This window comes from Cladophialophora yegresii, assembly GCF_000585515.1.
Source record: "Cladophialophora yegresii CBS 114405 chromosome Unknown aczIN-supercont1.1, whole genome shotgun sequence".
NCBI classification, from domain to species: Eukaryota; Fungi; Ascomycota; class Eurotiomycetes; order Chaetothyriales; family Herpotrichiellaceae; genus Cladophialophora; species Cladophialophora yegresii.
In genome coordinates, this window is record NW_006913045.1 from 1,016,997 (window position 1) to 1,032,090 (window position 15,094).

The 15,094-nt window shown below is 55.3% G+C and overlaps 6 protein-coding genes across 6 annotated transcripts; 3 read left to right on the plus strand and 3 right to left on the minus strand.

Annotated features, from left to right (window-relative positions):
- Window positions 1–779: 779 nt before the first annotated feature.
- A1O7_00369 (uncharacterized protein) lies at window positions 780–2,739 on the plus strand (the record flags this gene model as incomplete). The annotated part of the gene is made up of 3 exons (XM_007754411.1): window positions 780–1,017; window positions 1,070–1,428; window positions 1,480–2,739. 3 exons carry the CDS (start codon window positions 780–782, stop codon window positions 2,737–2,739), a joined length of 1,857 nt encoding a protein of 618 aa, XP_007752601.1.
- Window positions 2,740–3,031: 292 nt separating this feature from the next.
- Window positions 3,032–5,693, plus strand: A1O7_00370 (uncharacterized protein; the record flags this gene model as incomplete). Its single annotated transcript, XM_007754412.1, has 2 exons — window positions 3,032–4,447; window positions 4,500–5,693. 2 exons carry the CDS (start codon window positions 3,032–3,034, stop codon window positions 5,691–5,693), a joined length of 2,610 nt encoding a protein of 869 aa, XP_007752602.1.
- Window positions 5,694–6,507: 814 nt separating this feature from the next.
- A1O7_00371 (uncharacterized protein) lies at window positions 6,508–7,955 on the minus strand (the record flags this gene model as incomplete). The annotated part of the gene is made up of 2 exons (XM_007754413.1): window positions 6,508–6,912; window positions 7,014–7,955. 2 exons carry the CDS (start codon window positions 7,953–7,955, stop codon window positions 6,508–6,510), a joined length of 1,347 nt encoding a protein of 448 aa, XP_007752603.1.
- A 304-nt stretch (window positions 7,956–8,259) lies between these two features.
- Window positions 8,260–9,858, minus strand: A1O7_00372 (uncharacterized protein; the record flags this gene model as incomplete). The annotated part of the gene is made up of 1 exon (XM_007754414.1): window positions 8,260–9,858. One exon carries the CDS (start codon window positions 9,856–9,858, stop codon window positions 8,260–8,262), a length of 1,599 nt encoding a protein of 532 aa, XP_007752604.1.
- A 668-nt stretch (window positions 9,859–10,526) lies between these two features.
- On the minus strand, window positions 10,527–12,116 carry A1O7_00373 (cell division cycle protein 37; the record flags this gene model as incomplete). Its single annotated transcript, XM_007754415.1, has 1 exon — window positions 10,527–12,116. One exon carries the CDS (start codon window positions 12,114–12,116, stop codon window positions 10,527–10,529), a length of 1,590 nt encoding a protein of 529 aa, XP_007752605.1.
- A 505-nt stretch (window positions 12,117–12,621) lies between these two features.
- On the plus strand, window positions 12,622–15,042 carry A1O7_00374 (ABC transport system ATP-binding protein; the record flags this gene model as incomplete). Its single annotated transcript, XM_007754416.1, has 1 exon — window positions 12,622–15,042. The coding sequence occupies one exon, from the start codon at window positions 12,622–12,624 to the stop codon at window positions 15,040–15,042; it is 2,421 nt and encodes an 806-aa protein (XP_007752606.1).
- Window positions 15,043–15,094: the final 52 nt, after the last annotated feature.

Consider the following 15,094-nt stretch of genomic DNA (forward strand, 5'->3'; position numbering starts at 1 on the left):
CTGTTCAAGCGATTGTGTATCGATGCTTCGCGAGATCACGAGATCAGCTCTACTGGGTCTGAGACAACAATAACATCTGTCTGTCGAGCACGCTGCTCGCAAACACAAGCATATCGAGGTGGTGAACCTCAGTCTGACGACTCCAATTTCGAAGGCCGAGGTCTGTTGCCGGGGGTTCGCCCGGAGAAGTCCCACCATCCACCTTGGTGCAGAGAGCCACCAGCCACGACCGGCGTTGGGGTAAAGCCTGACAGGGCTGTCGGATAGTGCACCGAAAGGCTGGCGGTCGCCTGCTCGGAACAGGCGACCGACGCATAGGAACGAACACAGCTAGAGCCTCCGCAGCCTCCCACATCCCTCCATGGAGTTATCCCACGTTCACTCCGCCATCACCTCCAGTGTGGAGGGGTTTCCTTCATAGTCTTTGGCCATGCTCTAAATGGTGCGATTGACCGGGCTAGATCGTGTGCACCTATCTGATGATGCCTTTTTTTCGGCAGATCGAAGGTGCCAATGGTCTGGCCTGTCTGAAATGTGATGCGCCACGATAGCGGCTCGTGTATCGGGACCCGCGGTAAGGTACTACTAAAGAGAGACTGTTTCCCGTGCCTGCCATTGACGCCGGTTTTCTACTTTGCTCGTCTTCCACTCGCCGCCCGCTCGATCCCCGCTGGAGAGGTTGCATTCCAGAGCATCGTGAATCAACAACGCATGCGTCGTCACTGAACTGGTTCCGTGTCTCAAAGCCATCCGCGCCGCCCCCGTCGGCTTCGATCAGGATGGGCTCTCTGGGCTACAAGGTTGCCGACAGCATCTATGCGCACCCTCTGATATCAGAAAGAGCCATTGACGAGCCTCGGCCACTCAAAGTCATCTATGTGGGAGCCGGTGTCTCTGGTATCTGTGCAGCTATCCAGTTTCCCAAGTTCCTGCCGGGAGTAGAACTTGCCATTTACGAGAAGAACCCCGATGTGGGAGGTACATGGATTGAGAATCGATACCCCGGTTGCGCATGTGGTACGTGGAAAGGGTGATCTCCTTTCCGAGTCGGCATCTAACACAACCCCAGATATCCCAGCTCACTCTTACCAATTAAGTTTTGAGTCTGAAGTACACTGGAGCCAGTTCTATGCTGGAGCCCCAGAGATCCTACAATACTGGAAAAAGGTCGCAGACAAGTACGACGTCAAGAAGTACATGAAGTTCAACCACAAAGCTATCGAGGCTCGGTGGAACGAAGAGACGTCAAAATGGCACGTCAAATTCCAAAGGTTAGACAGCGACGAGGTTGTGGAGGATGTCGGTGACGTCTTCATGACCGGCATTGGCGCGTTGAATGAATGGAAATGGCCCAACATCGAAGGCCTACACAGCTTCAAGGGCAAGCTGTTGCACAGCGCGAACTGGGATTCTGAATATGACGTGACGGTCAGTCCCCTCTCGCTGTCCCGCCACAACCCACGCTAATCGCTTCTGCAGGGCAAGGAGATCGCGGTGATCGGTGCCGGTAGCAGCGGAATTCAGATCGTCCCAACCCTGCTGCCCAAAGTCAAGTCTATGGATCATTATGTCCGCGGCCGAACATGGATTGCTGCCACCTTTGGCAACGAGCTGGTCAGAGAACGAAACAATGGACAAGACGGCAACTTCAAGTACACCCAAGAAGAGATAGAGGCCTGGAAGAAAGACCCCGCGTCCTACATCAAGTACCGCAAGGCCATCGAGATCGGTATGCAAGGTGGCTTCGCCTTGACACACCGGGGGACAAAAGAACACGAGGGCGCATGGTCGCAATTCAACCAGGAAATGCGCAAACGACTAGAGAAGAAGCCACACATCGCGGAACACCTCATTCCCGACTTCCCGCCTCTTTGCAAACGACTTACACCTGGACCCGGCTACCTGGAGGCTTTGGTGGCCGACAATGTCAATGTTATTGCCGACAAGATCGAGCGCATTGACGAGACTGGCATCATAACGAGTGATGGTAAACACCGACCCGTGGAGGTCATTGTCTGTGCAACGGGCTTTGACACCTCATTCCAAGGCCGATTCCCCATCTACGGCCGCGGTGGAGTGAACCTACAAGACCGTTACAGGACTCGGCCAGAGACGTACCTGGGCGTTTGCACCGATCAGTTCCCCAACTTCTTCCAATCACTAGGTCCCAACCAAGGTCTAGGGAATGGCAATCTGCTGATTCTCATCGAGGCCATCTCGTTATATGTTGGGCAGATCCTGCAGAGGCTCGGCCAGGGGAACGTGAAGACCATCGAGCCGAAACGGAAAGTCGTTGAAAACTTCACGGACTACTGCGACGCCTACTTCAAGCGTACCGTCTTCTCGGCAGAGTGTGGAAGTTGGTACAAATCAGCGCCGCCCAATGCCACGGCGGAAGAACGAAAGAGAGGGCGGGTGACCGCATTATGGCCCGGCAGCAGTATTCATGCCGTGCGGGCATTTGAAAAGGTTCGATTCGACGACTACGAGATGACCACATGCGACGGCAATGACTTTGGATGGTTCGGCGACGGCTGGGCCGTGGCAGAGCGAGTAGGCGACGTTGAGGGTTTGACGTGGTACCTGAACGGTACACGCTTCCTGCACGAATCCTTAGAGAAGGGCGAAAAGCTGGTCGTCGGCGAGGACAAGATTGTGACTCGGGGGGAAGACGATGGGCTGAAGAAGGGTGAGATCGCAACGGAATTTCGAGTGCCAGATGGGATTGCGGCGACTTGAGATGGAGTCCCACCGACAGAATAGATGTCGTCGAGGCGACATATTCATTTGTCTATAGTAGACATACTCGCGAGAGAGTCATATCCGATAAGGATTGTTGTATATGCAGGTTTGACAGGACTAAAGCACGACTATTCCATACAAGGATACTGCAGCCTGGATCGACTCTCATCTCCGTGTGATATCAGGCATCTACGATAGCAATACCCAAGTCTCATATTGAAAGGCTGTTCCTTGTCGCGATGAGGCAGCCGTCGTCTTCGTTCTCCTTGGCCTTCTAACAACCGCTGCCATGGCATCGTGGCGGTCGGTGAGCGTGTCCATCTCTGCCCTCGTCGTCTTCGTCGTCAGCCTCGCTTATCTGCTCATCTCCGCCTCCAGCTCCACTTCCGCCCTGGGCGGGCAACAAGATCTCGGCCCTTTGAAACATCCTCACAGACATTTTCAGGCTCCAGCAGAGAATCCTTGGGCCGAGCTCGATGACGCAGAGGCCTCGCAACTCTATCTCTGGCTCCATGAGAACACGAATCTGTTCGATTCTGCGTCGGATACCAACGCTCTGAACCTGGTCGAGCTCCTGCGGCCGAACAAGTCCGATGTCGCCGACTACCTTGACCACGGAGGCCCGCCACCAGAGCGGTGGGCGAGGCTCTCCAATCTCGAAAGCAAGGGCGACGAGGCCTTTGTCAAAGAGTACATGGTCGGCCCGTTGCCTCCATCGAACCACACCCAGATTCTCCCCTTGACATACTGCCACAACTCCGGGCGCAACTCTGTCCGGAGTCCCATCTCAGACGTCTTCGCCCTCCTGGACTGGGCCCTCGGCATCGGCGAGAACGCATCGGACATCACGCTCGACCTGCTGGGCGCGAAGACGAACCGCCACGACCTCGACGACCCCGATGGCCTGGTCATTGGCTCGAGGCCCGCGCTCATCGACTCGGGCCGCATGGTGCACTGGCTCGAGTTCTTCCGTCCCGGGATGAAATCGGACGGTCGGAGTCTGCTGCCCCAGGGACTGTACGTCAAGCTGGACATCCCCACGGCGCGGCCAGAGACGTGGACGACCGGCGGCTGGTTCTACAACGGCATCCTGTACGACAACGACACGATGCTGCGCGAGGCCATGAAGTCCCCCGATTTCGAACGGCTCGTGGTCAACGAGGACGGCGGCTGGACCGACACGGAAGATCCTGCCAGTGTGGCGCCCGAGCGAGACATGCCCCCGCCGCTGTCGATCCAGCCGTACGGACCACGGTACCACCTCGACCGAGCCGAGAATTACGTTTCGTGGATGGGCTTCTCGTTCTACGTGGCCACGTCGCAGGCCACGGCTGTGTCACTGTTTGACATCCGCTACAACGACACGCGCATCATCTACCAGCTCGGCCTGCAGGAGGCGCTGGCGCACTACGCCGGCGTGGAACCCATGCAGTCGGGCCTCGAGTTTTTGGACACGTTCTTCGGCATGGGCAAGATGATGTTCAGCCTCGTGCCGGGGCTCGACTGTCCCGGGCATGCCGAGTACGTCGACATGTCGTACCACAGGGGAGGAAAGATGTACACGAACAAGAACGCCATCTGTGTCTTTGAGTACACCTCGGACGCGCCCCTGCAGAGGCATACCTCTGCCTTCAGTGCGACCGTCAGCCGCAACACGTATCTTGTGGTGAGGAGCGTAAGCACCGTGGGGAATTACGATTACACGGTGAGTCTGCTGCCCTTGATCACCGCATGTACTTACTGTTGTGCCCTCACAGATCGACTACATCTTCTACCTCGACGGGTCCATCGAAGTCAAGCTCCGCGCGTCAGGCTACATCTTTGGCGCCTTCCACGCGGAACCACGGCATTCTGCTGTTCCGCCACGCGACTCCTCCACGAACGAATACGGCTACCGCATCCACCCGGGCGTGCAGACCTCCATGCACGACCACGTCGTGAACTTCCGCGCGGATTTCGACATCTGCGGCACGGCCAACACGCTCGTCCGCACGACCGTCGAGCCCCTGAAGCGCGAATACGATTGGGATGAGCCCGAGGTCGACGGGCCGCGGAACACCATGCACATGGTTCACGAACCCATCACGCGCGAGACGGGGCTCAACTGGCCCAAGAACGCCCGCGAGATGTACCTCGTCACATCCCCGTCGGCCACAAACAAATGGGGCGAGTCCCGCGCGTACCGCATCCTGCCCGGCACGGGGATGGGCAACCCGGCGCACCTGACGATCGTCAACTCGACGACTCTAGGCAACTCGGCGGCCTGGTCGAGCGCGGACCTCTGGGTGTTGAGGAATCATCCGGACACGGAACCCAGCAGCGCGCACGAGAACAATTACCTCGAGCCACTGGCGCCGCTTGTCGATTTTACAAAGATGGTCGACAGTGAAGACATCGAGGGCGAGGATCTGGTCGTGTATTTCAACTTGGGGGGCCATCATGTGCCAACTAGCCAGGACGTGCCGAATACGTTGATGCACACGAGCGCGAGCAGCGTGGTGTTTATGCCGTTCAATTACTTTGACGAGGACGTGAGTCGGGCGTGGAGGCAGGGCGTGCGGGTTGATCGGCGGCCGCCGGCGCGAGAGGGCGTGGGTAGTGCTGTTGAGAAGGACGAGGTCAAGATCAAGACTAAACGGACGGCGGACGCGCAGGGCGAGGAGAACAACAGGCACAGGGATGAGGACGCGCAGAGTGAGAAGGACAAGAGGCACGAGGACGAGGACGACGGCGTGACCTGGTTCGGCGGCCGGTATACGCGCGATGTGCTTGTGTCGCCGCAGATGCTCACGCCGGATCTGAGCCACTATATGAGAGAGCGGGATGAGGGGGAGGCCGGGGGTTGGAAGACCGTCCGGAATGCCGTCGGAGGCGGGTTGGTAGGGTTGTTTGTTGGCAAGGAGAGGGCAGGTGAGGAGGGCGGACGTGGACGTGGTGGGATGGATTGGTGAGGGAGGGCACACGCAGGGTGGTTAGTGGGTCGGATGAGCGAGTAAGGAGTATAAGGCACGAAGGACGTACATGCCCGAGAAGCTGCGAATGTGTATGGGTAGGGGAAACTGGCTGCCACGGTATAGTATCTATTTGTCAACGGATAGTTCACCACAAGGAGGTATGGGGGCCAAGCTGTGAAGAAACGGTCACGGTGCTTGCCAGCCGATACTAAGCCGCAGGGAGAGAGGGGGTTCAAGCTGGGGAGGGGGCGTAGTGGTAGTGTTGAAGACGTCGCTTAGAGATATACACAGAAATACACGCCCACGTGAGTGTGCGTACCTAGCGTTATATATACGTACAACCCCCTTTTCCTTGGTGTACTCCGTACACATACACAATACGCATATGTGAACACGTACATCTACATCAATGCATATGGGCAATAACCACCCGCAACACATCCAGGCAGGTGGATGTACAGTATCTGGCCCTACACTACATGTGTCAGGATATCCGTGGCTCTGATACCGCCTGTAATGAGCACCTAGTGGGAAAGGCGGATACATAGGGAGGGCGAGGATATTCCTCTCGTCGACATTCTCCTCTCTCTTCCCTCTGGAGACATGATAGAGGTACGTTTGGCTTTTACCTCGCACGTACTGCTACAAGGACTACCTACGTACATTCGGTCCATCTGTGATAAAATGGTCCTGGTCACTGTCACTGCTCATTCATCACCCCGCCAATCAGTCCGTCGGTTCGGATACACGCCGTAATCAACAAGTATGTATCAGCCTTGCTCCTGTCCTCGTCGCTACCGTTCCTCACCTTTTACGCCTTTACAGTATTCGCACCCAGCCGACGAAGAGGGAACGACGAGGCAAACAACTTGTCCCGCTTCCTGACCTTTCCGTTTCCGGGCTTGACTTTGACGGCTTTGAAGATCGAGGTGATGCTCGCTTTTGGAGGTCTTTCTTCGCCGTCAGCTTCACCTTCATCTTCGGCTTCATCTCCATCTCCGGCTCCGGCTCCGAGCTCAGCGCTGGCTTGACGCTTCATATGCCGTGAGGCTTGGGCGGTGTGTGAAGTGGTGTCCTTCCTGCTGGTGCTGCTGGTGCTGATATCTTCGAGATGGAGATGACTTTGATTGTGGTTGTGGCTGGCATGATGATGATGTAGACGAAGGTGACTGTCATAGCAGTGGTGGTGGTTGTGATAGTGATTTTGATATGCATCCTGCTTGTGCGTTTCCGTCAGCATGGGTCCTTCAATGGTATGGTACACTATTGCTATCTTTCATGTACTGCGACGTAGGTTCGGAAGATCGACACACGTACCTCGTCGTATCCGCTGGTCGAGTCAGATAAGGTCAACGGGCTGATGCTGCGTTCCGAGAGCACGTGTGTGTGAGTGTGCATGTCTACGTCCCTATTGCAGGCAGTGAGGCTGGAACCTGTTGCATGGCCTGAGGAGATTCGAATTCTCCGTCCTGGATGGGGCTCTTCATGGCCATGTTCGTGGTCTTGTTCGTGGATGGTCTCCAGATTCGGATTCGGTTCCGAGTGCGGGCTCGGCCGCGAGTTCGAGTGTGTGTGCGAATCCGAGATGCCGGCCCGTTCGAAACTGCGGATCAACGTCAAGGCATGCTCTGGGGTTGAGTCTTCACGTATTCCCGACGGCAAGGAGTTGAGGTGGTCATCTGTGCCCGAGGCAGGTGAAGACACCGTGCAGTCGCTCGTCGGAGTGGTAGGCGATGGGAGGGTCAATGTCACGCCAACAAGGGGCAGATAGTCAAGCGTCCGTTTCGCTTCCAGCACCGCCAGGAGACTCCCTCGACCTCTCTTCGCGCTCATGGTATGGGCGTTCACTGGCACAGGTGGCCCACCCTGGGTGTCAATCCCGCTGTCCTCGCCGTACAGCCATACGAGGTTGAAGAACAGGGTCTTTGCCGTGTTGTACTGGCGGACGAAGGGGATAACGTTCTCGGCCAACGTGGCCCGAATGAATCGACAGGTCCCCGTGTTTGCGGTGTGCCAGCGGCGGCGGTGCTCGTCGAATTTGGCCTGTTGTTCGACTGTGCAAGGTGTCGGACAACGAGGTTCCGTCCACGCGCCGATGATGAGCTCGTAAGAACTGGAAGTGGCCAGAAGGATGGGTTGGATGGCGGCATGCCACGCTTGGAAATTGGATTTGCCTTGGAGGAGGCCAACGGCTGCGACGGGATCGGTTGGAAATCCGAGGTGGCCAAAGTAGGCTGCCCGGTGGTAGCTAGGCGACATGATGGATTGCAGGGTTGAGAAACTCGCAGTCTTCAGGTAGGCGGCGACCTGCTGCTTTTGAGCTCGATGCACTTAAAGCGATTGTGTTCATACAGATGTGCCATAGAGTCTCGAGCATAAGTCGAAATCCCTGCTCCTCGAAATGAGACACTGTTCCAGCACAATCTTCGAAAACTGGGCAACTCTTGAAACAGACAGACTCTTTTTGGAATTGGTATCGATGCTGCAAGTCAATATATGGCATTTAAATCGCCTCGTGCATCCGAGACTGACGGTCAGCTTTCCTTTTCAGTTCCAATAGTGCTCAACTGGTGGCACATCCGTTCGTAGACCCGAAACCGTTCCCGATTCTCTCGGCGCCCACTTCCTTGCCTTGCTGATGGATACAAAGGGCGAGGCGGTTGAGGAGTAAGTCCGTCGAGGGCCCACGGTGGGGTAGACCAGCATGAGACATCGAGGCCGCTCGACGAAGATATTGCTCGGCGAGGCCATAATCTCCACGACTCATGGCAAGGGTGGCAAGTTGATCACAAGCCCAGGATGCCGTGCTGCTATTCGCCGAACCTGAGTCAGAGGTTTCGTGAGCGAGGATTCTATGCGCCACTCCCTCGAGGGCGAACTCCTCGTGCTGCTCGGCATACAGTCTCCCCAGAGCTGCCAACGCGGTTCTGTACCGTTTTGGGCGCATCGTTTGACTGTCCCTGAGAAGCTGCTGGCACAAGAAATGTGCGTGTTGGAAGTTCCTGCGTCTCCGGAGCGCGTCAATCTGGTCAACTCGTAGAGCGAATAGCGACGAATTGTCTGACTTTCGGTGCGCCATGTAGCCCTCGACCACCAACTGCATCATTGACTCAATTGCACGATCGCGCAGATTGGCTGCCTTGATCATCGTGAGAGCCCTGACAAGGGGATGATGTTCTCCTAGCGAGTTCTCGGCCATCGACGATATGAATCCGAGCAACTGCTGCTCCAAGGCGGCCAGGCCTTCCCAGGGCGTGGCAAAGTGGACGAGCAGGCAGGACAACAATTGCAGAGGCGCAGATTTGATCAGCGGCTGCACCATGTTGCAGCAACTGTCGAAGGTGGTCCACGCGTCGTCCGCTCTGCCAGTGTGGAAGTAGTCGAACCCACGGTAAAGACCGAGCCAGAACGCCGATACCTGGTCGGTCTGTCCTGTTCTCACCTCTCGCGGGATCATATCCGGAAAGCGAGCTTGGAGTTCCTTCGACTTGAGGGGAGTGAAAGCGGTGAACTGCCACTGCACTGCCTCTCTGGTGTGGAAGAGGATCATTTCAGTGTTGTGAAAGTCTCTTGGCGGAAGAACGGTGACGGCGGCGAGATCTTGACCTGCATTGCCGTGGACATGTGTCTTTGCACACTCGGGCGATGTAATCGGCTCGAGGAAAGTCCTGGATATGGTCGTGTTGCTAGACGGAGACTCCTCCTTGACAGCGGCCTCCTCGACACAGATTTCGTCGGGACTTTGCGATAATTGCTCCCAGACCCGAGTGAACCTCTTGTCGCTCCGGTAGTGGCGTTTGACACGATCCAGCTTCAAGGGCCTGCCGCGGAACGATATCGAGTGGACATCGTGGCCGGCCTCAACACAGGCCTTGACACGCTTCGCAAGCAACTCCTTCTCCTTGGCCTTGTAGTTCTTATGAATCTTCCATTCTGCGATGCGCCGCTTGAACATCTTCTCGCTGGCGTCAAAGCCGTGCCTCCTTGACAAGATGGCTCTGACATCTTTCAGTCTTCGATTCTCGCCAATGTAGAGTTGAGTAAACACATCCTTGATGGAAAGCCACTCCTGCTGAGTGGGCGCGGCAGTTCTCCATGACAGGGCGGACTGCTGGCCGGTGTGCGGCATTACCTCATTCTGGTCATCCGTTCCTGAGTCCATGGCATAAATATTACAGCTGGCCGTGAATCTCGGCTTGCGCGAGCTGGTACGGAGCTCAAAAAGAAGGGATTCTGATTGCGCACAGCATGGTTGATAGCCAACTGGGTTGAGCTATCTATCTCTCTAGAGAGACCCAAGGGAGCCATGATGATATAAGAGGAGCTCTGTCATTGATCCTGCTCACATCGATGACAGAAAGGTCGTCGACATTCTCGAGGAAGAAAGGCTGAGTAGAGCTAAGCGAAGACTGGACTGACTGGCCATTGGTTGCGGACGTCGGGATGTCTGCCTCGCTGCCATGCGCTTCGTGATGAGGTGCATTAGCGCTGGGAACTTGTGCTCGCCATCTCAACAGCCAATGATTGTGTATAGAACTTTGGGAGGCGAAGCACAACCAACATCACACAGTCCTGCAGGATCACTGTAGTCACGCTTGGAAGTAGGATAGTAGCAGCATGGCGGGGTGTAAGTTTGCACAGTCAACAGCTCTTCGTTACAAGGCAGGAGTCTGTCAACACGAGGATCTTTGCAAACATGCTTCTAGTGAGCGAGTCATGGAAACAACAGACTTTATGCTGTCTCCCGCATGTGGGATTGACGATATTCCCCTGCCCACTATGATGCCATAGAGATACCTGACCGACGCTTCCTCTGTCTTGGTGTCAGCGTCAATCAACGTCGTATGCATCAACAGCGTCGCCCGGCTCGCCCACGCCCTGAGCTTCGCCTGCTTCACCGGCAGCTTTCTTTCGCTTCTCCTCTTCTTCAATCTCCTTTAGTCTCTTCTGGCCCTCTTCGTTGGTGGCATCAATCACACCCTCTTGGAGACTTAGCATGCCGCCCTGACCAAGCAGCTCGACGATTTCTTCAGCCTCCTCGACACTCATCTTTCCCAGAACTTTGTTGACTTCGTCCAGACTTCCGCTTTGCAACGCTCGTTGCAGGCCGGGAGGAAAGCGGTCAAAAATCTTGCGTGCCTCTTGCTCAACGGGATCATCCGACTCAGCTTGTGGCACGTTGATGTGGATTTCTGTTCCGGGCTCGACGGCATGAAGTTGGATTTGTTCTACGCCAGCCGGATCATTTCCTTCCTCCTTTTGTAGCTCTGCGGCTCGGAATTTGATTCTGCCATATGTCTCGGCCAGATCCTTGTTGAATACTTGTTGCGCTTGGTGACCTTTGGTCGTGATGCGCTTGAAGAACATCCCAACGCCGTCGCGGCCCAGCTGTCGACAGTACTGAATGAGGAGACTCTGGTGCACGCACGTTCGTGCATAGGCGTCTTGGCCCTTCATCTGGGCATTAAACGCCTCGATCATGAGTGCATCTTGCGTCTTTTCGTTCACAATCTCAGGATGCTCTGAGATATACTGGAGGCACGCACGATAGTCGCCAATCCTGATCTTCGCGAACTCTTTGCCTTCAGGTGTGAGTTTGATGTTCACCTCCTCTTCTTCGTCATCGTCTTCGTGCTTCTCGATAAGAGATCCGTCTTCAATGTCTGCCTCTGCACCGGACGAAACCCCTCCATCTACAGGTTGAAGGGCTTCGCGTGTCTTCGAGCTTATGCCTTTGGGGGCATTCAGCAATTCTACTGTTTCGGTCTTGGTCGATTCGTTTGCTTTGGGCTTCTCGGTCTTTGCTGGCTTCGGTTTTGGTCTGTTGACATGAGAAGAGTCAAACCCGACATGGATGTCCTCGCTTGTGATTTTGGCGGTGGCCTCCTTCTCCAGCTGTGCCAGCCGTTTTAAAAGGTCTTGCTGTAAGTTTTGAACCTTCGTAAGGTGACCGTTGACCCCCTGCACAAAGTCCGCATATCTGTCTGTAGAGGAATCTTTCTTCTCATCCACCTCTTTCTTGACCTGATCTATCAATGCGCCCATCATCTTCGAATACCGCGGCTGTTCCTTTTGATGCGTGTACACACCCTCTGGAGGCTTGGGCGGCTCATCTTTGGCAGGGTCACCAGCACTTTCGATCAGGGATTGGAAGACAAGTTCGTCAGGGTTCTTCTGGGCTGCCTCCGCCTGGTGCTTCTTGAGAGCATCCAACAGGGCATTGATACGTTCGAGGAGGCCATCGTTGACGATGCGTTCATACTTGAGAGTCTCGATCTCGTGTTTGCGCTGGGCTCGTTGTTCGTGTATCTGACGCTGCTTTGCGCGAATGAAACTCTTGGTATCGACGTTTGGGTGCACCTCGACGTCGGAGTCGTCTGAGACTTCGAGCCGGTCCCACTTGTTGTAGTCGATCGGCATGATGCTTGGTGGTCGAGGTCGATTGGGGAACGGGTTGCACTTTTAGATTTGGTAGTCGGTGTCGACAGGATTGTTCTAGAAGCACGGCAGGTGAATCGACGGTGATGGTGAGCCAGCCTCAAGTGCCCCAAGTGGCATGTCAGTGACGTAAGGGTCGAAATTGGGGGCCTGAGAGCCTTGCAGGCGCACCTGTGGCTCGAAAATAGAGGGCAAGAGGGGCTCTCCGGGGGCACGGGCACGCACGGGCTTCACTGGTTAGGGAGCTCCAAGCCCCGAAGGAGCTATCGGCCTCGGCCTTCACCTTTCCGTCCATCGGCCGCCCCGTCGTCATTGATCCGCGTCCAGCACAACCTGTAGGCGTCTTTTCTCACTTCTCCATGTTCTCATTGCGATGTCCATCTTGCAGCTCATGCTAGACCTTCCTGCCGTACGATTGTCGCCGACATGAGGAGGAGGCGGGGTGCGCAATTACGACTGAAACACTAACACTCAAACAGCTCCAGGCATGATTGCAACGCGCACCCCAGCGCTGCTTGCTTTCAGGCCTTTCCAACATGGCTATCGGTTGAACCAGCTTGACCAGAACATCCTCCTTTCTCTCTACAACTCCGCTCCACGTCATTCGCGAATATCAAGCCGTTTAGTGCAGGCGTGGGCGAGACCTGCTTCTTCTGCGCCGGTCCGCAGTCTTCGGGGGCCGCAGTCATTTACAAAACCCACTCGCGCATTTTGCCGGACCAACGTGCCATTCCAGTCAAGCATAGCAGCACAGGCGCGACACTTCACCTGCAGCCGCACGCTGTTCGAGACACCGACGCCGGTCATAAAGGAGCAGCAGAGATCAAAGTCTGAGAACGACGACAATGAGGAGGAAGCTTTTCAGAAAAGTGAGAAAGCGAGTCAGGCGTCTCAGGTCAACCTCAGCGCCAGACTATCAAAGGAAGGTGCTGCTGGTAAGAGTGCTGGGTTCGGAGAGATATGGCGATTGATCAAGATTGCACGCCCCGAGGCACGGGTCTTGGGATGGGCATTCTTGCTACTTCTGATATCTTCATCGATTACCATGTCCATCCCGTTCTCGATCGGCAAGATCTTGGATATAGCCACCAAAGGCGGAGCAAAGACCGATGGCGAGGAAGGCGAGCAGAAGTCCGAGATGCTGTTCGGCTTGAACTTGACGACCTTTTACACCGCTCTGTTGGCTATCCTGGCAACTGGTGCTGCCGCAAACTATGGCCGGATCATCATCCTTCGAATCGTGGGCGAGAGGATAGTAGCTCGGCTGCGGTCGAGACTGTTTCGCCAGACCTATATTCAGAACGCCGAGTTTTTCGATGCAAATCGTGTGGGCGACTTGATTTCTAGGCTTAGTTCCGACACAATTATCGTCGGCAAATCCATCACACAGAATCTGTCGGATGGACTTCGTGCCTTTGTCTCTGGTGCGGCGGGGTTCGGCTTGATGGCCTGGGTGTCTCTCAAGCTGACAGGAATATTAACCCTGCTCTTCCCTCCAGTGGCTATTGGCGCATTCTTCTATGGACGAGCTATTCGAAATCTAAGCCGAAAAATCCAGAAGAGTGTTGGAGATCTGACCAAGATTGCGGAAGAGAGGCTGGGAAATGTGCGAACATCACAGGCCTTTGCTGGCGAAATCCTCGAAGTCCATCGGTATAATACCCAGGTCCGCAAGATCTTCGAGCTGGGCAAAAGAGAATCCATTATCAGCGCGACTTTCTTCTCTTCAACGGGTTTTATGGGCAATATGACCATCTTGTCCCTTCTCTACGTCGGTGGCGGGATGGTTTCCAACGGAACCATCAGCATTGGAGAACTCACCTCCTTCCTCATGTACACAGCTTACGCTGGTTCTTCCCTTTTCGGCCTGTCATCGTTCTACTCCGAATTAATGAAAGGCGTTGGAGCTGCATCCCGGTTGTTCGAGTTGCAGGACCGGGAGCCTACGATATCTCCTACAAAGGGCGAGAAAGTTGTGTCAGCACGCGGGCCTATTCGGTTCGAAAACCTGTCCTTCAGCTACCCTACAAGGCCTGCTGTGTCCATCTTCAAGAATTTGGACTTTGAGATCCCTCAAGGCGCCAATGTGGCCATTGTTGGTCCATCGGGCGGTGGGAAGAGTACAATTGCCTCATTGATTTTGCGGTTCTACACACCCACAGAAGGTCGAATCCTCATCGATGGGAAGGACATCGCGAACATGAACATCAAGTCGCTTAGGCGGAGGATTGGCATTGTGTCCCAAGAACCCGTCTTATTCTCTGGCACCATTGCCGAAAATATAGCCTACGGCAGACCTCACGCGACGCGAGGTGAAATTATGCGTGCTGCAAGGCGAGCAAACTGCCGGTTTATCAGCGATTTTCCCGATGGTCTCGACACTTCCGTTGGTGCACGTGGGACGCAGTTGTCTGGCGGCCAAAAGCAACGAATCGCCATTGCGCGAGCATTGGTCAAGGACCCGGACGTCTTGGTTCTCGATGAAGCGACTTCTGCCCTCGACGCTGAGTCCGAGACTTTGGTGAATGAAGCGCTCGCGTCATTGCTCAGGGGCAACAACACAACTATTTCAATCGCCCATCGTCTGTCCACCATCAAGCGGTCTGACACAATCATCTGTCTTGGCAGCGATGGGCGTGTTGCCGAGATGGGATCGTACCAGGAACTCAGCAGTCGACCAGACGGTGCCTTCACGAAACTTATGGAGTGGCAAATGAGCGGTGGCGAAACAGCAGCGAATGATGTGAATAAACTGGCGATTGATCCGGAACACAAGGGACCGCCGACGGAGAAAGATGAGATCGATGCTGAACTTGAAGAGAAGAGTGAGGGGGACAGTGACGAGGATCTCGAGGCTAATAAGGCCAAAGAAGGGGTCCACAAAGCCTTGGGAGAGAAAAAGACCTAGTTGACGACTCGCATTCGAGCATACCCGTCACAAGAGAACGTGCCACGAGTTT